Genomic DNA, 23,546 nt, shown 5'->3' with positions numbered 1-23,546 from the left:
ATAGGCATCATTCGAAGTATGAGATGTGGTTACTGGAGCTCTGCCTTCCCAAGTTAGGTAACCCCCTCCGGCATGGACGGACATGCTCCTCTTACTCAGTGACTTCCTGTTTATCATCTGGCGGTAGACAGCCTGTCATTGGAGAAGATGGGATCAGCCAGAGTCACAGATTCAATGTGTTTCTAACTGGAAACCGAATCAGGGTGGCCTTGGAAGCAGGAGATGGCAAATGAAGACTTTCTATAGCCCCTCAGAAGCCCCAGTGCCTCCACATGAGGCTCAACCCTTGCTTCAAGCTGCCTTGAAAATCAGATACCACCATTCACCATGCCTTTCCTGGCTTCACTCAACCTCTCAGAGGCAAAGAATCCCCTTGGAAAGATGGAAATTTATTCCAGAGTCTCGTCTTTCTGGTCTGTCCTCCGTCTCTACTGCAGTTTAGAGCTGAGGGGCGCTGGAGCTGGCTGAAAGGCCACCCTGATGGAGATATGGTGAGAACACGGGTGTGTGCGCCTACTCACTGTACAGATGAGCATAATGTGACTTGATGGACAATGGATCCTTCAGAAAGGGGACAGGGACTTTGTGGTGGACATTTGTTGCCCCAGTTTTATATTTTACTTTACTTTTAGAGACAAAGTCTCACTCTGTCATCCAGGCTGGAGTGCAATAGTGTGGTGTGATCATGGCTCACTGAAGCCTTGAACTCCTGGGCTCAAGCGGCCTCCCACCTCAGCCTCCTGAGTAGCTGGGACTACTACAGGTGTGCACCACCATGCCCAGCTAATTTTTTTTTTTAACTTTTTGTAAAGGTGTTTTTTTGGTGTATTGCCCAGGCTGGTCTTGAACTCCTAGCCTCAAGTGATCCTTCCACCTCAGCCTCCCAGAGTGCTGGGATTACAGGTATGAGGCACTATACTCAGCCTCACTGCCCTTCATAAAAATCTTTGTGTCCAAGGAGGTGGTATATGGAACAGTTCACCCTGTGTAGATCCAGCTTCCAGGAAGAAGTTTATGCATTCTTAAGTCTACATAGGTCAGAAAGTTTCAGAGCGGCAATTTAAACCAAAGTCTGGTGTTTCTCACGACAACGTTTATATCTTCTTAACAAAAGGCATAATCTGACATATAAGTCATGAGGCTTCACACTGTCAAAAATAGAAAACAATGCAAAATGCTTCCTGCATTGAGAGATTTATCAGCAACTGTTTCTGCAGGGAGTGTGGGTGTCAAGGCAGGTGGGATCAATGGGACAGTGATGTCATCAAGGACCCAGTGTTGTTTTCTCCTTTCCCGCCCTTCCTTATGTTAGCGTAATTCCCAATATTGGCAGAATGGTTGTAGCAGTTGTAAGCATTGCTTCTATACACAGAAAGAGAATAGGACATCAGCAGCTCTCTCTGAAGAGTGAGAGGCTTTTCTTCTCAGAAGCCACCAGCAAACCTCCCCTCCCATCTCACTGGCAGGAATGGGGCCACTTACTTCTTCCTGAACCAGCCCTTTTGGCCAGGGAGATGCCATATGCTGATTCCCCCAATTACGTTACAATGATGATGGCGCATCCTTGGAGCTAAGGTGAGGTCAGGCCACCCCTTCTCCCCTTTCCCCACAACTTTCTGCTGCTACTTAGTGGGGACTGGTGGAAGGGACCTTGAGAAAAAGACAATGTCCATGTTATCTATGATGGGGACATTTACTAATCTCACCCACTTTACAATAACTACCGCTTTTGCTACTACGATGGTTTCTAAATGTAATACAGCTTTAACATTAGCAGTGTGTGCCCTCTGTGAGATTGTGTGCTGGGCACTGACAAAGCTGTTTGTGTCTGTATAGTCACAATATTTGCCTGAGCCACTTGCCCTTTCACCACCCACTCGTCGTTCTGCAGTGGAGTGACCGTATGAGATTCCAGAAGAGACGGACACGTCCCTTTGTTCCTAGAATCCCTTGCTCCATCTCACCCACCCAAGCCTTTGTGTGTGTGTGTGTGTGTGTGTGTGTTTGTTTGTGTGTGTTCTTCTGTTGACTCCCCTGCCTTTGTTCCTGCTTCCTTCACTTTTAGAAACAGTGGAAAAGGATTTTCTTTCTGGCTTCCAGTCAGAGGACTTGCTGACCTTGGCTGGTAGTGTCTGTGATGAACAGGGGAGCTCACAGCATTGAGAAGGGAACAGTCTCAGGTGGCTTTGGAGAGAGAATGTGGGCTGGAGAGAAGGAAACAGAAAGCCACACAAGGAGCAAAACTGTGGAGAGCAGGGCAGGACCCCTCAGCTATGGGCACACAGCCGAACCTACATGCTGAATATTGGTTGTTTTCAAGGGGGAAGTTATTGGAAGTCTGCAGTTAGATACTAGTGCTTCTTGTCAGGAGTCTGAAAAATAAACAATGCCTGATTATTTAGGAAAATCCCTAATCAATTAGAAATATAGGGGTTCACTAGATATGAGAATGAGAGAGGCATTGCTCTCTGGCTGAAATATGCAAAACAGCCTTCTGTTTCCCAGGAGCAGGCGGTGACCAAGCAAGCCCTGCTTGCATCAGCCCATCCTGGCCTGGCTGAGCCACATCCTCTCTCCTTTCCCTGTCTTCCCTTACCTATCAGTGGATCTCAGACTCTGGACTGAAACTGAGATAGCATGGATCTGTCTTTTTCCATTCAAGCTTGCTATTCTCCTATTGCTGGTTTCAGTTTCCAACTTGGAAAGTTGCAAGCAACGGGCCAAAGAGTAGGAGAAAGTGAGAAGAATAAAGCGGCTTTGTGTTTAAACGAAAGCTTCATTGCCTGTGCTCCCCTCAGTTCTGTCTTTCTCATTGTGAGACACCAAGATGATATTTTGGTTCTGGTGACTTTCCAATGGTGAAAGGAGAAGAGAGAAACAATATCAGAAAATCTACAGGCCAGGGGACGTGGTGGCTCAGGCTTGTAATCCCAGCGACTTGGGAGGTTGAGACAGGAGTTCAAGACTAGCCTGGGCAACATAGTGAAACCCCATCTCTAAAAAAAATTTGTTTTTGGTGTGGTGGTGCACATTGTAGCTAGCTAGCTATGCTTCCACCACTACACTCCAGCCTGAGTGACAAAGCAAGACCCCGTCTCTTAAAAAAAAAAGAAAAGAAAAGAAAAGAAAGACGAAAGAAATGCTACATTTCTATGGCTCTGGAGCAAACACACCTTCCCACTTGTTTTAAGAGACATTGTTTCCAAGATGAGTTCAAGGCTACCTTCAGGGCTGACATCACTTGGTATCCCTCAAGACAGCCCCTTGGCTCTCCTCTGGTCCAGCCTTAGGTGCCGTGGGCAGTTCAGTGTAAGCCCAGACTCTCATTGCAATACAGCATTGCCCTAAGCATAGGCCGTGTGTCCCTCAGCTTCCTGGCTCAGGACCTTCCTGACAGGTGGGAGCCAGCTTGACCCACTCAAAAGTGCAAGTTGCCCAGCATTTCGGGACGCCAAGATGTGCGGATTGCCTGAGCTCAGGAGTTCGCGACTAGCCTGGGCAACAGGGTAAAACCCCGTCTCTACTAAAATGCAGACAAAATTAGCCAGGAGCGGTGGCACGCACCTGTAGTCTAAGGTACTTGGGAGGCTGAGGCAGGAGACTTGCTCGAACCCAGGAGGCGGAGGTTGCAGTGAGCCGAGATCGTACCACTGCAGTCCAGTCTGGGTGACAGAGTGAGACTGTGTCTCAAAAACAAAAACAAAACAAACATAAGTGCAGCCAGGAGTCTGGGGAGTTGGTGCTCCTGGAGCAAACTTCACCTAGTGAAGAAGGGAAGCCACAGCCTCATTCTTCAGATGGACAATTTTGGGAAGGTTTCAGAATGTATATCTGAGCTTCCAGAGGGATCCTGCCCTTGTTACCAGTGGCAGCAACCTCTGTAATGTGCTTTTATGTATCCGTTTCCCCCTTCTCTCTCTTGCTTTCCACTTTCTTTCACGTTTTCCTGGGATTCTCTCCAGAATAAACTACTTGCACCCAAGTCTTTGTCTCAGACTCGGCTTTTAGAAAACCCAAACCAGGATACCTTTCAACGTCGCAAACACTATATTGCAATGTAATGCATTACTGCACTATTACAATGACATCTGAGGCTTTTGTGTGGCTGAGCCAGCCTCTGCTGTCAGTTGGTCCAGAGGCTAGCCAGGTATTTTGGGGGACTGGATGTCAACTACCTTGTTTCACCGTCAGTGGCCAGCCTTCTCCCTTTGTAGCTTGTACTGAACCTTTGATGTCCCATAGCCATCTTAATTCACAATTTCCCCAAGGCTCTTAGAGCTTTATTACTCTGATTCATAGAAGCCAGTTGAGAGGTTCTATGTTCATGGCATGGGGAGGGACATTAATGCAAAGAAAATAGCTCTCTGCTCAGCAGTGAATTATGATGGACACAGGATGAAGGCAGGAAGCGCTGGGAAAGAGCATTACTAGGGTTCTGTTTGGGATTTGAACAGACTTTACATGGGATGGGATTTTTTTAAAAAGTAGAAGCATGTATCAGTTATGAGCCTTTCAGTTCCTGTTAGAAAAAAGCCAACCCAATTTGGCTCAGGCTAAAAAAGGAATTCATTGCAACATGGAATCGAAAAGTTTCTGTTTAGTCTGGCTTCAGGTATCAGGGGCAGGAATGTGATGACATCAAGACCTTGCCTGTCTCTGTCCTTCGGTCTTGCTATACTCACCTTTATGTGCTGTCTGTGGATTCTCAGCATACAGGCTCTCCTACTTCCAGGTTCAAGGTCACTGGGACAGAGTAGGTGAGTCTCTTTCCAGGAGCTCTGCTTTGATTGGCCTGCCTCAGTTACGTAGGCGCCTCTCATAACCAATCATTATGGCCTACAGGATGTGGGACTTTGGCCTTTAGTTCAGGCAGCATGCAGCGTCTGTGCTGGTGGTGCAGTGGATGGGTGGAGCTTCCTCCCAGAACAGGTAGACTGGGGGTCAGGGAGGGGGTCTCTCCTAAAATGAAAATCTGAGGTTGATTCTAACTAAGCGAGAGGGGATGCTGGGAGGGGGAAGTTCAGGCACCGAACTTCTAGTGTAGTTAACACTTTAAATTTCCCAGTGGAGTTTTACTGAATGTCTCCTACTGGAGCCAATGAGAAAAAAATGACGTCATCAGGAAGCTAATAGTCTAATGGGGGAAATCGGAATCATACGTGGATAACTGCCGTGTAATAATTGTTTGGAGACAAATTTCTTATTACTCTGTGAGCAGATGAAATGTGTTTTCTCATTGTTTACATGGTACCTCCTCTTTCTTCTCCTCACCCCCAAGAGTCCTGACACTTGGTACCTTTGAAGGAAGGTGTTCTAGTCGGGACTGTGGAGAAGAAATCACTGCATTTCTCTTCCCTCTGCCTGATTCCCTGGTGATATTGCTACTCTAGGCATGAATTAAGAAAAGCCCAGAATTGAGGAAAGACTAGTTTTCTGCACTGTTGTATAATGGCAGAGACAAGACAGCCTGAGAGCAGACAATTTTATATTCACACTCACAAATAAACTGAACTGTTTGTCCAATCACAAAGCATAGAAATGCCAGTGATTTTGAGGAGCCAAGTGATGTAGACTTGTCCAATTCTACTCAGTTGGAGACAAAAAGTAAGTTTTAAAGAAAACTGAAAAAACACATTTGGCTGGTTTGCAGGGGTCAAATATATTAGATGTATGAAAAATACAGGTGTTCAGAGTATATCAACAGAGCCTGAGGCAAGGCATATGTACAGTTGGAATGGACTGTCATCTGAAGCTGTGACCTTCGTACTGTCCTTAGGAAAATTTTTTTTTAGAAATTATGTTTAGGAAATACTATAATATATATTATGCATACATATGTATAATGAGATAATATTTTTAAGCCTTATACCTACCTTTGTATCTATAAATTTTTATATTTAAAAGGGACATCTCCATATTACATAAGCTTCAGGTCCCATAAAACCTGGATCTGCTCCAGATGTTTATATACAGTGAAAGATAAATTTAATAGGAATAAAATAGCCATGAAATAAACCATTTGAATATAATAATTATTATATTTTAACAGAACAAAAATGTTGATTTTTCTAAACTATGAAAATATTAATGTTATATTGATGAGTAGTATCTTATTGAGAAAACATGTTAGAATATACTTAACCATTTTAAAAAATATTAGTTTCATACGTTGAGATACAGCTAACAGAACGTCTCTTATTTTAATTTGAGGTTCAGTTTATTTTAAGTTTGAAGTTTAATGGCTGTCCTACTTGCAATAGATAATCCCCAAGATATATAGATCCAAATGGAAGAAAAGCATCATAGGCTATAACTACTAAATCAAGATATTAAATTTTCAATTTCATTCATCAATTACCCAAAGACTTTTGTTAACATCTTCTCATCTTTTCTGATTTCAGTAGATTAATCTTGCAACTTTTCAGAAGATGTTGCATTTACACATTTCTAATAAATGGATTTATAAAAAACCATTTTTAAAATAAAAGACATTGCATTTTAATTACAATTTTATTTTCCAATAAAAGTTATTGACACTCTTTGTTTTGGAATTTTTAAAACAGGTTATGTAATTTTGATTTCAAATTTTTAAGTGGGGCATACAAATGTTTTTAGAATGTACTGATTTTTATCATTTTCTTGATACGATTTGTCATACAAAGACATAAAATGTCTTGATATTCATTTTCAAAATGCTCTCCCCATAGAACAAATTTCTTTAGAAAAACATCTGCTCTTTCACTGGTTGTTACAAACTCACCTTGAGGGATTTGTAGTGGGGGCAGACATAAAGGGCAGTGTGTGTTCTGAAAATATCTGCTAGGTGCACATTTAGCTGGTGGCCATGTCTTCCCAGAAAAGGTTAGCATATTTAAAGCACTTGTCTTTTTATGAGAGAGAAACGCATAATTCATTTTTAAGTTCAACAGCTTTTAAAAATTTTTTGCCAAAAGACAGTCAATGAACACGTGTTTGGTGTAAGTAGAGTTCATGATCATGTCCCCATCTCATTTCAAAATATTTTAAAGATTTTAATAATTCAAATAATATTGGCAAATCTGCTCAACTGAGCCCATGGAAAATGCATCATGCTGCGATACTAGGAAAGGAAGAGATCTAGGCAGGGCACCAGGTCCATCCTGTACTTTTCCTTCAGGTCCTTCACCTGCTGTGGGCAATGGGTGCCTTCCTATTACATTAATTATGGGATATGCTGACAAGTGCACTCATGTGGGTGCCACTGTCAATTCATATTTTAAATATTAAATGAATTTGTGTTTCTTATTTTTAGAGTGGAATGTGATATAAAAGTTCTAATAGTTTCTTCCTACTCTCCAATAAGTCATGTAACTCACCCCCTAGTAGTGCACAGTTCTGAAGGTGGGGATCCTACCAGCTTTTGAACAGATGATTCTATTCTAGATTTAATAAAATAGACTTTTAAAGTCCAAGCCCAAGGGACCTTAGAGGTCAGCTCATTCATACTTTTGAATGTTCCCATGTGATAATTGGGATAAAGTAATTCAACTTCTCCAACAGTTTAAATTTGGTAATAGATCTGAGATTAGAAACCCAAATTGCCAAATCACCAAGATGGCAAATTTCTGCTACCATAAGTCCAGATGTCTTCCCATGGGGCGTCATGTGATTTCCAGGTCAATTTGAATTGTGTTTACTTTAAATCCTGTTTGGGGGATGCTTTTATGCCATCACTATGTAAGATCACTATACAAGGTCCTATAATCCTTTTGGGTAAAAGGGCTTAAGGCTGGTTTTCAGTGTTGATGATCCTTTCCATTTTTTTCTACCAGTAAGCCTAGCTGGCTTTCTTCTTCCCAGGTGAAGAAGGAGGCCAGAAGGAAACAAAAGTCAGATAAACTCCATCTTGTTTGTCTCATCAGGATATTTAACCACCTCGATATAAAGGTCATTGCACTTTCTTTTGTCTCCTTCTGCCACTGCAGTCTTATGACAGACTGCGTTCTGCCTTGGTTCATGGCCTTGGAACAGGGGCCTCAGATTATGAAATAAGGCCAGTCCTTTCAGTCACTAGCCACATGTGTCTATTTAAATTTAGATTTGCGTTAAATAAAATTAAAAGTTCAGCTCCTAGTTGTATAGTCTTATTTAAAGTGAATAATAGCCACATATGGCTGGTAACTACCATATTGGACAGTGCAAGTATAGGACATTGCCATCACTGCACAGAGCTCTATTGGATGGCACAGACCTGGATTGATCATCATGGTATTTGGGAGTTTTTGCCTTTTAAATGTGGAAAACTATCCTGGGGAGCATTTCAGGAGCTCGGAGGGGATAGGTAACCACCCACCTACCAGATATGTCTCTCTTAATTTCCCAGTATTCCCTGGCATGTTAGATCTCAGGCCAGGTGGTCAAAGAGTAACCTAAGAGTGATAACAAGTAGCATTTAACTGACAATTTCTATCTGAAAGGTGATTTCAATTTCTGGGCCGGAGATCTACATTGTATCCACTAAATTGTGGGTGTACCTGTTGCCATCTGCCTCCCTCTTTGCTCCTTCTTTTCGCCTTCTTTCTAGCTTTATCACCCTTTGAAAGCTGAAAGCTGTCTTCCTTGTGAGACCCATCACACAAACACCTATTCAGGTTGAGTTGAATTGGCTTCCTGCACTTGAGTGTCATTCAGTATAATGGGAGTGGATGGATGGGATATTGGCTGACACAGATGCCCTCTGCCACCTGAGAAACCTGTGGTTAATTTCACTCTCCATCATTAGGTGAGGTGGGCACACCATTATCATATTTGCTCCTGAGTCCTATATAATAATAGCTAAGACCAGCAGGCTCCTGCTTTCAGCGGGGGTTAAACTGTCATTCTATAGAGTTATTGCATGAAGAGAAGAACATCCTGCATGCATACCTTCATCCTCTTTTTCCTGCTGGACAGAACCCACAACTGGCCAGAACATCATCTTCTTCACTTCTATTCCTGTGATTTCACTTTCAACAGCACCCATTTCATTGGGGCTGCTCTGCCCAGCCTGATTGGGAGTCCCTGGAATTGCTTGGAGCTTCTACACAATGCATTGCTCCTGAACTTGCATTTTCCTTTCTGAAACACAGCCCAGTTCGGGTGCACATTTGCATATGCTTGTAGTGACTCAGACCCTTTCGTGTATGTGTACACTCCCTTAAAAATGTGTAATTGAGTTTAGCTGCTGAGAGCAGTGCTTGGACCAGCAGCACTGGCATCCACCAGGAACTCTTGAGAAACACAGAAGCTCGGTGCCCATCCCAGACCTCCTTACTCAAAGTGTGCATTTTAACAAGGTTCCTAGATGGTATGCATGCATGTTCTTTAGAGTTTGAGACATATCTTAGTTCAGGCTGCAGTAACAGAATACCATAGGTTTGGCAGCTTAAACAACAGCACTTTATTCTTCACAGTTCTGGAGCCTGGAATCCTGAGGTCAGGGCACCAGCATGGTCAGGTTCTGGTGAGGGCCCTCTTCTGAACTGCATACTGATGTATTCTTGTATCTTCACATGGTGGGAAAAGGGCTACAGATCTCACCAGGGTCACTTTAGCAAGGGTGCTAATCCCATTCTTGGGATTTAGTGGTTATATTCTGGTCTTACGACCCAATTACCTCCCAAATTGGAATTTAGGATTTCAACATATGAATTTGACACCAACATTCTATACTTTGTAAGAAGAAACCCCGTGTTGGACATTGTATGTGTGTGAGAGAGAGATAGAGGGGGAGGGGTAGCAGAAGGGGTCGGGGGGAAGGGAGGGAGGGAGGGAGGGAGAGAGAGAGAGAGTAGAAGAGAGGGGAGAGAGGGGAAGGGTTTTCATTAGGTGGGGCCAGCCAACATCCCTGGGCTTTGAGCCACTACAGACTATGAAACCTGGGGAAAGACATCAATAGGCAAAGGGTGGCAGGAGAGCTTTTGAAGAGCAACAGGGGCCAGAGGAAGGGGAGCCTGAGGAGCGAGTGTTGCTTTGGGGCTGAGCTTGGGCCCCTGAAACATCTGAAGACCATCACAAGAATGGCAGGCTCTGAGCAGAGAACTCCTGGGCTCAGCCCTATAGGTCATTAGAGGAATCACATTTACTTGCAGTTCAGTGAAGAAAGATGGGGCTGTTCTGAAAGAGAACTCTGAAACCAGGCTGCTGGGACTTGATTTTGTGAAACTTTTGGAAGCAATTTCAAAATGGGACCGTCAACATCAGTAATGATCAGGGAAATGCAAATTAAACCCATCATGTGATAACAACCTTACTCCTGCAAGAATGGCCATAATTAAAAAATAGATGTTTGCGTTGATGTGGTGAAAGGGAACACTTTTACACTGCTGGTGGGAATGTGAACTAGTGCAACCACTGTGGAAAACAGTGTGGAGATTCCTTAAAGAACTAAAACTAGAACTACCATTTGATCCGGCAATTCCACTACTGGGTGTCTACCTAGAGGAAAAGAAATCATTATATGAGAAAGACACTTGCACACTCATGTTTAGAGCTGCACAGTTTGCAATTGCAAAAATATGGAATCAGGCTAAATGCCCATCAACCAATGAGTGGATAAAGAAAATATGGCATATATACACCATAGAATACCACGCAGCCATAAAAAGGAATGGAATAACGGCATTTGCAGCAACCTGGGTGGAGCTGGAGACCATTACTTTAAGTGAAGTAACTCAGGAATGGAAAACCAAACCTCGTATGTTCCCACTCCTAAGTGGGACCTAAGCTATGCGGACAGAAAGCATAAGAATGACTCTGGGGACCTGGGGGAAAGGGTGGGAGGCGGGTGAGGGATGAAATACTACACATTGGGCACAGTGGGCACTGCCTCGGTGATGGGTGCAACAAAATCTCAGAAATAAACCCTAAAGAACTTATCCATGTAACCAAAAACCTCCTATTCCCCCTAAAACTGTTGAAATAAAAATTGTATAAAAGAGGACTGTTGGCAGATATGGGAGAAAGCATGTCCAGGTGGCCACACTCCATGTGGATGCTGAAGCATCTTCAGCAGGGGCTTATGTGGTCTTAATGAGGGACCCTTCTGGTCCTGGGGGTGTTGAAGACTGCACATGGGGCTTTAGAGATGGAGAGATCAAGCTGTGCATTGTGCCAGGAACTTTGAAGGCATGCAACAATGTCTGTGAGTGGATCTGGGATAAAAGAGGTAAGCATAGGCTGTCAGGGCGTCTCCAGAATTGCTGGGCATGTGAGTCACCTTGTGAAAATGCAGGCTGTCATGCAGCATCCTGCATTTCTCACAAGCTCGCAGGTGATGCTGATGCCGCTGGTCTAGGGACCACACTTTGAGAAACAAGATTGTCATGCAGCCAGTTTCATCCAGCAACCCAGAAAACCTGGATTCTGGCCCAAGCTTGCCACTAAAATTCTTGGGCCTATCATTTTAACTTAGCCCTGAGGTCAAGGGGTATGGCCCTGAGAAGTGGGACCCATGGACCTGGGGTCTTTTCTGTACACTGTGCTTCTCTCCTGCCTTGGTGGTTCAATGAGGACCCAGGTGGTGGCTCTAATGAAATGCTCTGGCATGTTGATGACAGCACCCAGGCTGAGTTTCAGACTTGCTTTGGGATGAGGGAGACACAGCTAAGAGAAAAACACAACGAAGAGGACGGGTTCCCCTGGAGCTTACAACCTGCGAGTAGGGGTCAGGGATGGGCGACAGAGTAAAGACAGACAGGTTTTTGTGAAGGGAACCCTGGAGGGTCCAGGAAGCCTTCCTAGAGGAAGGGCTTCCCTCTGGAAGCACTGGGGGAATGTGTGGACTTTCCCATCTTTGTGCCAGCCTCACAACCAACTTGACTTAATCTGCCCAACAATCACAGCAGAACCTGCCTTTGGGGCCAGTTTGGACTCTTGGCTCAGGGCTTTGGTCTAAGTGCTTTGGGCCATCCCTTACTTCCAATGCCACCCTTGCCAGGGCCTCAGCCAGTCTCCTCTCCTCATACCTAACCTAGGCCAGTGTGGGTGAGGCCATGTAGGGGTCAGTGTCACATGCGACAGGAAGGCAAAGGGATTTTGGTGAGAAGTAGGGAGATAGCTGGGCCTCCCTTTGCCCTCCCGTAGGAGAGTTGCACTGGGACTGGTGATGGGGCCATTCTCCCAGGTGCAGGACACAGGTGAATCCCACAGCCTCACAGCAGAGCCCTGGAGTCCCAGCTGATGGCTTAGCCGCCCCTCTCCCTTTCTTCATCAGGGCTCCTGCTTTCTCTGTGCCGCCAGCCCAGCCACTGGGGATGGGAACTGTTTCTCTGCACCTTGCAGCTCCCTGCTAGACACTTGCAGGCTCTGCAACCTCCCTTTGCTGATCCTGTGCTGGGAGGGCTGCCCCTTAGGGTTGGGGAGCAGCAACTCAGACTCCACCGTGCCCAGGGATCTGCTGCGGATCTTGGGAGATGCGGATTCCAACTCTGGTCCAGCCCCAGGAGGTGTAGATGCGGTTGCTCCTCTGACTGGAGAACAGGAACTCCAGAGAAGTGACCTGCCTCCCCTATTCCCCTCCAGGTTAAAGGGAGGCCTGTCCTATTGGACGGACTGAAAATGCTCAACTTTCAACCTGGGTTTCCTTTTGGAGTGCAGGTGTAATGCCTTGACACTGGGAAGAAATTTACATCCAGTGTGAGAGTCGATGCCTGTGATTGCCTTCACTGAGTTGGTGACATTAGAGGGAGACCTTGACCTAGCCCAAGGGGTTGTTCTCAGCATCTCCTTGCCCACTGGATAGGCTGTGTAAACAGCTCATGAAAGAATTTAAACAGAATCCATGGCCTCCTGTGGCTTGGAGATCTTCTCCCAGCCACCTTCTCTTCCCTTCTTTGACTTTCTGGAAGTTTTGAAGCAATCAAGGGGAATGAATGTATGGCCCTTTTAGCCTCCAGCTTCCTTCTCTCCTGCTGGGTTAGGAAAGCTTCATTTGGGGGGCTTCAGCCTCTCCACAATTGGTGCTCCTTTCCAAGGACCATGAACAAAAGCACAGGGAAGCTGTTGCTTCAGCTGGAAAACCCGTGAGAAAAATCCACCTGCATGAAGCCAGGGCCTCCACTGCTCCCCTCTTTACCCACAGAGGGTAAGGACACCAGGCTTATCCTACTGAGACTTTAGGGGGAGGGGCGGGAAAGGGTCATTTGGAGAGCAGTGCTGCTCACTTGAGTCTGCAGAAGGTGTCCGCTGGCTGCGAGATTATGCAAACCTGACCTCCAAGCCCAGGGTGAAGACCTGGGGTGTAGAGAGTGGAGGCAGCTGTGTAAACTGTAGGGTGGGGTATTTATAGCCTTAGTGAGGAGCACCAAACCAGCCTAGAGAGCCTGAGCTAGTGCTGCCGCCCTTGGCTGTGTTTCTTGTGCTGTTAACCGAGTTTTCCAGACATTCTTTCTACAATGTTGCATTCGGCTTTACAAAACTGAGTTTCTATTCTCTGGTTTCTCTTCAGACCGTATCAATCTTTCACCTTTTACACGTCAGTTTCTACATCTGCAAATGGGAGGCTGTTGTCAAGGCTCTCTGAGTGTTTCAGCTTGATGATTTTCTACATCCCAGTTTCAAAAAAAAAGCGGTATTCCAGTTCACAGGGAGGAGAGAGTTAATACGTACCCTCAAGGAACCTGCTCTGCCCCTAAGGCCACTTCCCTGGGCTCCTGGAGCTCTGGGACAGGTGAGAAACACATACCTGAGCCTGGAGCCCTGGCTTGGCTGCTTCACCCCGTCAGCAGCCGCAGAGCAGTTGTCAGCATCCCCTGTAAGAGGATGAAGTAGATGGTACAGGAAGGGTGCCTGGCGCATAGTGAGGGGCATAAAAGATAAGTTTGCTGATGATACAGTAAACTTCCCCATCTGCTACCACCCAGGTATCTGAAGGAGTTAATCCTCTCATCAGAGAGCAGGCTGCCCCGCCTCTCCACCAGGCCTGGGGCTAGTGTTTGCGACGGTTGCAAACCCTATGGGGCAAGGTTCACATAGGAGACAGTGCGTTAGTGCTAGGATGAAGGCTGCGAGTCAAGGCTGTTTGTCAGGGGATGTGCAAGGAGATCCATTCTTGGTGTCAGAGATCCTTGGGCTCTCTAAGCCCCTGTTGTGGAGATTAGGGCGGTAGGGTAGGGGGAGGGAGGAGAGAGCACAAGAGGGTGAGCACACAGCTCTGTAATGGAAACTTGGCACCCAGCCTCACTTTGTGTCCTTCCTTAGTGCATGTAGCTTGCTTCTCGAGCTGAGAGCCGGGTTTCCTCCCCTTCCAGCCAGCATCCTGTGCTATCCCCACGGTCCACTCCTGCCCCTTCTTCTCAGAGCCTGCAGTCCTGCAGGATGCCTCCACCCATGACATGTGACATGTGAGCCTGCTGCCTCCTCTTCATCCCCCATCCCTCCCCTGACTAATTAGGCCAACATGCAACTTCCAGGGCCTGGCAGATGAGGAGCCAAGAATGCCGTGGACAAGGGCCAAGTGTTTTTGTTGACATTGCTCAAGTGTAGCTCTGCGGAGCGGCCTCTTTGCTGTAGCAGAGAAGTCCAAGGAAGCTGGGGAGGTGAGCGAGGGGAGAGCAGGGAGCACGGGCAGTGTGGACGCCTCTCCGTATCCCCTTTACCTTCCCACCCTCCAAGACCTCCCAACTGCCCACCCTCTACCCCTCCTTCCTAAGTGCAAGAAGACAGTCCTCCATGTCAGAATTCGTGGGACCAGCTTGGCCTCTGGGAAATCACACCGAGCAGAGTGTTGTGCACACAGTGGGGCTTTGGAAGTTTCATTCCTTTGTTTGTGAAGCTTTCATGGGTGATGCTCATGCCTCACTGCTGTTCCCAATTCAGCCATGTGTCGCTTAACAGTAGGGACGTGCTCTGAGAAATGCATTGTTAGGTGATTTTGTTCTTGTACCGACATCATAGAGTGTATTTTACATAAACCTGGATGGTATAGCTTATTGCTCCTAGGCTACAAACCTGTACAGCACGTGACTGACTGTACTGAATCCGGTAGGCAATTGTAAGTATTTATGTATCTAAACATATCTAATACAACAAAAAATATGGTGTTAAAATCTTACGGGGCTGATACCATAGGCAGTGGTAAGTATTTATGTGTCTAAACATATCTAAATACAGCAAAAAATGTGGTGTTAAAATCTTTTGGGGCTGACTGTAGTGGCTTATGCATATAATCATCCCAGGACTTTGGGAGGTTGAGAGGCAAGGAACACTTGAGGGCAGGAGTTTGAAACCAGCCTGGGCAACATAGTGAGACTCTGTCTGTGCAAAAAACAATAGGAGTAGTTGGATGTGGTGGCATGCACTTGCAGGCCTAGATACTGGGGAGGCTGAGGCAGGAGGATCATGTGAGCCTCGAAGTTTGAGGCTGCAGTGCACTATGGCACTCTAGCCTGGGTGACAGAGCCAGATCATGCCGCTAATTAAAAAAGAAAGTCAGGACTACTGTCATATATGCCTCTGACCTTGACAGAAATGTCATTTTGTGGTGCATGACTATAATTTCTGGGGAAACAACCATCTTTGAAATAAGTCCAGTGAGACTTATTTACTACTTCACTGCTAACCTATTATAAGGTGCAGGCTGCATTATTGAGCTACTTTCCTATAGCTGAATAATGAAAACAGGATGGATTTCATCCCATCCCAGGATCTACGAAGAATTTGTCCTTTGGGGTTACTAGACCTGGCTTCAAATCCTCATTCTGCTACTTGCTCACTGTGTGACCTTGGACAAGATATTTAACCTCTCTGTCCATCAATTTCCTTATCTGCAAAATGGACCTAGTATTTCCATGTAGGGCTTTTGTCCATGAAGATGAAACATGGTGGAGAATGGAAAGGTTTCTGCATGTAACAGACATTTAGTGAATGGAAGCCACGCGAACTATGAAATGATAGTTGATGTAGCCGTGGATTGGCTCTAATCTTAGGCAAATAGCTTATCCTCTTACTTATGTACTCTACAAGTGAGTTGACCCCAGAACCAACTGCCTCTTCCTAGCTCAGCAGGAGTTTTGTGAGGACAAACGAACTGTGCTTATAATATTGTCAGACTTGGTTCTCTGTGGGAAGGAAATGAATGCAATGCATTGCTTCATCATTCTTTTCTCAGACTCTGGTCTCTGTGTTATTGTATCGGCTGTCAGTGGTCAAATACATTTTTTATTGAGATAAAAGTTTGTAGGTTTTAAAATTCAGAGGTGCTGCCTTAAGAATCTAATTCCTGAAGATATTGAATCATTATCTTTAAAAATCCTCTAATTTTCTGCTACAATAACTGGTTTTATTTTTATATCTCTTAATTGGTATCAGCTTTTCTCTCAGAATTACAGAATCGTGGAAACTTGGCACATGAAGGAACTTTGGAAGTCATTGGAAGGGTTACTCCTGCTTCTTTGTAAATCTTTGGGGTCTTCCTGAACATTAAGATTATAGTACCACAAAGCATTTCTCTTCGTCCCAGATTTTAAGAACAGTGGAATGGCCATGCTGCTGGCCACAGCATGACTTTTCTTTAGGTACTGTGTGGATGGGCAGATGCCATAGTGCCAGACCCATTTTACTCAGTTCTGACCTCTTCAATGCCAGCTTGTACAGTGCAGCTTCTAGCACCTGCCCCTCATTGCACAAGGCCTTTTTCTGGGCATCACCTTGGACATCCATGTGGCAGATTGGAAATGCTGGGGGATTAATGTCCTCTTCCATCAGTTTCAACCAGTGTAGACCAGGAGTTGGTAGATGAATACCCAAGCTTCTTCACTGCTTAGGTGTCTCAGACGCATATCTACACCGGCCCCCAGAGCTTTCTGGAGAGATCAGTTTCTAGTTATTCATGTTGGCAACTGACTTAAAATTCACCCTCTATTAGCGTTTCCTGTCCTACTCTGCTCTTCTTGGGATCACCTCCCATAAAAACCACCTGCTCTCAAACCCTCCTCGTAGGGGCTGCTTCTGGGGAAACCTGGCCTGACACAGAGGGGTTGCTGTTCTCCACACTTTCTGATTATTTGTGATAATATGGGAGCTTAAGGCTACTAACCTTATCATTTCTTCATGAGGTTTTGAAAATTTTTGTCTCTGCTCATCACGATTCTTAATCATATGAAGCAACGATTCAGGTTATCCAAACTGCACAAACGCCTTGCTTTAACCTTGAATTATCTTTGATATTGTTCTCATAATTTGGGCTAAGCTGATACATGTGGCCGCTATGTAGAATTTTGTATTTCAAGAGTCTGATATTATTGTTTCTTTTCATTAGACTCCTCATCCTTCCTCCATTTTGGGGGAAAAAAAACCCTGTGGGGCTTTCCTGGACAAGATGGATAAGCTATAATTTGATATCTTGCTAAATTTACATCTGGTAGCAGGGTCTGTGTTTGAGGAACACCTCAGTTCATGAGCTGCTGATATTATGTGCATCATGTTAGCTTAGGTGAGGTGCCCACAAGCATTGTGATTTCCAGACTCTTCCATGAGTCTCACTTTCTCCTCCTATAAAGGGGGAATAATTATTTTAATGTGTGCTCACTGAGCACCTACCCTGAGCCAGCAGTGATCAGGTGCTGGAGAGCAATGTCCACACTCTGTCCTTCTTTCCTGAGCAGGGTTGTGAGGATTGAATTCAATAATGAAGGAGAAACCATTTGGGAAACAATCACTGTGGAAGTAGAGAAGAGGGCAGGATGCCCTCCAGCTCTTCAGTGAGCACTTCAGACACCTTGTTGGTATGGCTGGGTGCACCGTGTGGCCTTGTGTAAAGGCCACTGTGCCCACAGGTTAGGCCCATATCTTGTGTTTCGATCTATTTTCTGCCCGCGGCGACTCTGGGCACTCAAGAGGCAGCATTGCCTCAGGTCCCTTCTTCTTCAGTGCCAAACCCCTGGAAAGAGCCACTTTGGCAGCTTGGTTGGCGGTCTGTGTCTCCCTGTGACCCCACCTGTCATGTCTCTGCCTTTGTCTTACCTGATCTGTCCATGGTGATCAAGGTTGTTGGCTACTCTTTCCTTCAGGAAATTCTTTCTGTGTACCTTCCATGACACTTGCTTTCCTTGCTCTTTACCTTCCTTTCATGATCCCTTCCTGAATCCTTTTGGTCTGTCTCCTCTCTGAAGGATATTGCATTCTTCCATTCCTTCTCCCCAGTGCCCCCTCTTCCCCTCTGGGAGACCCTATCCATACATGTGCCTTCCACCCTTCCACTCACATTTGCACAGGTGGCATACCTCCCTGTCTGTGCCCTGCAGGCTCTTCAAACTCAGCATGCCCCAGACAGAATGCACTGCACTGCCCCTTTCAGTGTACTCTCTAGCTTGTGTTCTTTCTTCTGGCATCTCCATTCCCACAGTCATTGTAGCCCTGAGTCCTGTTACCTGCACTCCCAACCTACTCTTTCCTAGTTCATGCCTGCATCTCTTGTTCAGTGGAAACTTGCTGTGTGTCACTCACGGGCCTATGCTTTGGGGATGGCAAATTATGTCTTCACTTGATAATCCCCAGAAGCAGATCCTGACTCCTGACGCGTATTCAATGGTGGGTGGTTTATTTGGGGGCTGGTTTCAGGAGATACTGGCAGGGGCTAGACCTCAGTGGGCTGGAGCCAGCTCTTACTGACTCAGTGGAGCTGATGGTGTCCATCTCTTCCAAACTCCATTTTCAATGATGTCATGTTGGTAGTGTGGTATTGGCTACAATGGAAATAGTGACACCATGGAAATTAGCCAATGGCTATAAATCAGGGCTTTTTCGCCCCTTCAAGAGTTGGTTGTTAAACATTTCTCAGCATGTCATTGGGAGCAGGGAATTGAGACAGGGAAGGGGGAGCAGCTGATCAAGTGTGCTTTATCAAGAGAGTTATACAGTAGACAACTGGAGCTTGATCCCACTGGGAAGAATCTAGAATCCAGTTAAGCGCACACACCTTAAAGTCATCCCACTGGCGCGGCAAGAAATCCCTCAGGCAGCTAGAGGCAGGGTGGCTTGGGGGTGCAGGCAGGGCTGAGCAAGTGTTGGCTGATCAGGGCACTGGGCACACAGCGTCTGCAGAGGCTGGAGCCCAGCTGTGAGTGATGTGTGGTTATTCTTTGTCTCCCCAGAGCTTGACCTCATGGACCTCATAGGGGAAGACAGAAAGTGGATGATGGGGAGGAAGCTGATGCAGGTGAACGACACTCTGACTTCCGAAGATGCCGGTCTCCGGAGCAGCAAGAACTGCACCGAACCAGGTAACAGTGCTGACTACTCATGGGCAGTGGCTGTCATTTTCTCTGGTTATGACTGAGGAAGAGCCAGCCTCCTGTGTGTTTTCTTAGAATTTTAATCCAGAGAGCCTCTAAGGACATTTAGGACGGGAGTCTAAGAAACTTACAGGTGACATCCTAAGGGACTATCGAGGTGTGTTTCGACCTCTATGTTCTTTTCCTACTGGAGCTGCGGGCAAGTCAGAGACATCAATCCTCCTAATGCGGCACTGAGATCAGATGTGGAGGCCGGTGCTGCCAAGTGAGAAACTGAGTCAGGAGCAGGATGGGTGAGGGTGTTCTGTGGTCACCTTTGCTTTGATCGCTGGGGTCCTCTCTGGTGGCTTTTAATCAGGAGTCTCGTTTCTATCACAATGGAGACACAGGGATTGAGCCGGATACTCACGCGCAATGTTGATCTTCTTGAAAGAGGTGAATTTTCATTTACTGGTTGTAAGATTTGAGACTTGTTGTGGCATTCCTCGGGAAGATATGTGGAACATTTTATCACTAATGTTTGAACTGAAAAAGAAAACAAACACAAAGCAGATCAAAGGGAGTGAGGAGTGGTGAGGACCCAGCCCACCAAACCTCAGCCTCTCTGGATGAATGAGGTCCCTGAAGGTTTAGACCTGGAGTTGGCGAACTTGTTCTGGAAAGGGCCATACAATAAACACTGTAGGCTTTGCAGGCCACATATCGCATCTGAAGTGTATTCTTAAAAGAATTTTTTATAATGCTTTATCAATTTAAAAACCATTCTTAGCTCACAGGTCTGTGGCCATATTTTGCTGCTCTGACTTGGACCCCGAAGGTCTCTGGGGTCTTCCTTCCTTGCCTGGTCGGGACTTGGCCTCATGTATGCCACTGTCAAGGGCCCAGGAGCTCAAGGACATGCTCATCCTACATCCAAAGGCCTGTCTCATATCTAGTGTCACATGGAAGGATATAAACAATCTCCATTGTGGCCCAAAGAACGACAGACAATTGAGTACAGAAGGCATGTCAGGGAATTGCAGGTCTACAATCTGTTGGGAAGACGGGTGGAAGTGCCCTTCTCCCACGGTACTTAGACTCTTAACAATCAGCTTTCAAGCAAAGCTGAAAATAATTAAAAATAGATTATCTGCCACATCCCCACCACCAAAAATCCCCTATGTAGTCTATGCTTCTCAAGCTGGAGAATCCAAGGGTTACTGTGGCTGTTGTTCTATGCTCACAAGGAACATTTTTCACTTGAAAGTGAAGCAGCACATGGGCAGCCACGTGAGCTAGAAATGAAAATGGGCACGAAGGGTCCCCACTGAGGGGCTGAGCCATGTACATTCTAAGAAATAGAGATTTCCAAGGACTGTCCTGAAAAGGCGTGGCAGTGACGGCACAGGTTCTGTGCCAAGAACAGATCTAGCTCTGTAGTCAAATAGTTTTCACCATCTTTCTCCAACTAGTAAGTTGATGAATATTAATCAGCTAATAGTATTAGAAGGCCAAGTTGTCACTTCTGGTGTGGGAGAGAATGGAGTCAGACAGAACATGGTGACCAGCCCTGAGCATTAGGTTCAGCCACATGCAGAACCAGCAAGGATGGGGGGATTCCGTTCCCTGTTGCTGGGGGTTGGGGTTGGTCTCTCTGTGAGTAGCATTGTTCACCGTCTTGGGAAATGCCTTTCTCAGAGTGACAGATGTAGAAGCATAAAGTGCATTAAAAGTCGTTCCAAAAGAGGAAATGACTCACCCTCACAGATGGAAAAGAAAATGTCTAGGTAGATAAAAAGAACGCAAACCCAGGACCTGCCCATGTTGGCGGGGCACCCAGGGAAAGGGAGGAGAGGAAAGGCTTCAGGAGGAATATGGGAGGAAGCAAAAGTGAGCTGAGTCATGCTGCATTTGGCAGGTCCAAAGGGGATATGGAACCAGGTGGGACAATCTTGAATTCCTCACCTGCAGACCAAAAGGACTGGGCTTAGTTTCTGGGGCCCTTGATTCAAAACTAAATTCCACAGGGCAGATGATCATGCCAGAAACAGGAGAAGTTCTGTTCAAATCCTAACACACAAGGGCTGGCTCAGAGCCCATGTACTTCATGAAGCTTGCTTGGACCCCCAGACTGCAGCATTCTTTTCTGACTGCTGCTGGTATAAAATGTCTCCATATGCGCTGTCCAGTATGGACATTCAATGGCAATTTCAATTTAAATGAATTCAAATCAACTAAAATTAAATATTCAGATTCTCCATTGCACCAACTACATGTCAGATACTCAGTAGTAGGATCACAGATGACAGCACAGGTCCCAAAACATTTCCACCATCACAGAAGGGGCTATTGGACAGACTGGTCAGATCTTGCAGTTGTCTTTGAACATATGGATGTATCTCCTGTCTTTCCAGCCCAACTGCAAACATATCAAGGGGGCAGAGCAAGTATGTAAATCTGAGAGCCTTGTCTCTGACCTGGGTCTTAGAGTCACACCCACCTGAAGCTGTGGACCTTGGCCAAATAGCCAGGTTCTGAGTCTCTGCGTGCTTCTCTGTGAAGTTGACATCATCATTCTGACCTTTCATGCCTGCTGTGAGAATTGGGAATGAAGTAAAACAGTGTGCACAGCTTAGTGCCCTGGGTTTGATGGTCCCATAGTTGGAGTGTATTTGTGAATTTCCTACCCTTTGTCCTGAGGCATAATTATGGGTGGGGCACAGTGCAAGATTCCTAGAGCAACATTCTTCAGCTACTCCCTCCAAGAGAGTGTGTCAACAGGCCACACCACAGGTAGCTCAGGTCTGAACAGACCTTCAGCTGGACAGGGAGGCCTCAGTGCCATCTTCCCATATAGGCAAGCCCCGAGGACCTCAGACATGGCAATGAGTGCCATCACCTCTGCTGCATCGACTATTTCTAACAATAGGATCAGAACATTGCCTCAAACACACTGAGCCCTGGTTACCTGCATGCCCTTACCAGAATGCTCTCGAAGTGGCTTCTCAGTCTGGACTGGACAGATATTTTATGAAAAAAGTTGAGAGCTAAAGCGCCCATTTAGAAGCATCCTGATTTAGAAGTATTATTTTAATAATAGTCATCTTCTCTACCTTATTATTGGGTGAAAGGATTGAGCAGGAGTGAGCTAAAGGCAGGTTCATTCTAGAACATTGTTCAAATTTTCTTAAGGGGGCCTGGGCACAATGAATATTACTTGTGCTGGTTAAATATAGTGCTGTCTGCCCTCGAAAATCTTAAATAGAGGGCTAGGAAGCGAGCTCCGTGGTTCCGGCCTCTCTCCCTTCCTACTCGTGATGATGTCTGTGGCAGCAGTACACTTAACAGAGCCTGTGGAGCAGGCTTCACTCTGTGCTTGGAGGAGTGAGGATTTACACAGGGACTTGAGCGTTCAGGGGTGCAATGTGAGTCCTGGTTGTCTGAGTTAGGGTGGCAAGGTCACAGTCAGGAGTTAATTTAGCATTTGCATGCCCACCTGCCACTTGTGATGTCATAGCGCTCCTCAGACTGTGCTTTCAGAAGCCCTGGTTTTAGATGCATAGAAGAAGGCTGTAGATTCAGAGACTGGAGATGGAATTACCTCTCTTCTGGTTATAGTCGCTGTTGGGGCATGGGGCTGGTTTGCCTCTCAGATGACCATTTCCTCACCCATAAAATAGATCTTCAACTATGTTTATCCCTTCGCTTGCACAAATCCACTTATTCCTAGAAATTTTAAGAGTGCCAATTCAAGAAAACGTCTTGCCCAAGACACTCTCCCATTCCCCTTAGTAATTGCTGTGTTTGCAGAATTCGTGCCATATCTCAAGCCTTCCTCTACTCTCTCTCCCCTCCCCCTTCCCTCTCCCATGCCTTCTCCCCTTCTCCCTGTCTGAAAAACCCCAGAGTGCCCAGTTTTGGTGCCAGAGGAAGCCCAGAGTGCTGTCTTCCTATGACAGCTGCTACTTTAAGGATATATTGGTTTATACATTTTCTGCTTTTAAAAAATGGCGCTGGTCGTGGTGACCCATGTCTGTAATCCCAGCACTTTGGGAGGGCAAGGCGGGTGGATCACTTGAGGCCAAGAGTTAGAGACCAGCCTGGGCAACATAGTGAAACCCTGTCTCTATAAAATCTACAAAAATTAGCCGGGTGTGGTGGCACAAGATACTTGGGGGGCTGAGTTGGAAGGACCAATTGAGCCTGGGAGATGGAGTTGCAGTGAGCTGAGATCATGTCACTGCACTCCAACCTGGGTGACAGAATGAGACCCTATCTCAAAAAAAAAAAAAAAATTTCCTTCACCCCTTGAAGACC

At 45.9% G+C, this 23,546-nt stretch overlaps 1 protein-coding gene across 3 annotated transcripts in view; it reads left to right on the top strand.

Moving 5' to 3' along the window:
• SLC24A3 (solute carrier family 24 member 3) overlaps positions 1 to 23,546 on the top strand; it is a 509,953-nt gene that overhangs the window by 47,453 nt on the left and 438,954 nt on the right. For 2 of the 3 annotated variants that reach the window (XM_017512663.2, XM_037732860.1), the window contains exon 2: positions 19,110 to 19,238. In XM_017512663.2, the coding sequence (XP_017368152.1) occupies positions 19,110 to 19,238 (129 nt within the window). Of the gene's footprint in view, positions 1 to 9,199; positions 9,212 to 13,797; positions 13,803 to 19,109; positions 19,239 to 23,546 lie in introns of those variants that run through there. The other variant, XM_037732861.1, reaches the window with a different exon arrangement.

This window comes from Cebus imitator, unplaced genomic scaffold (genome assembly GCF_001604975.1).
Source record: "Cebus imitator isolate Cc_AM_T3 unplaced genomic scaffold, Cebus_imitator-1.0 Scaffold475, whole genome shotgun sequence".
NCBI lineage: Eukaryota > Metazoa > Chordata > Mammalia > Primates > Cebidae > Cebus > Cebus imitator.
This window is presented reverse-complemented; position numbering and strand designations above follow the sequence as displayed.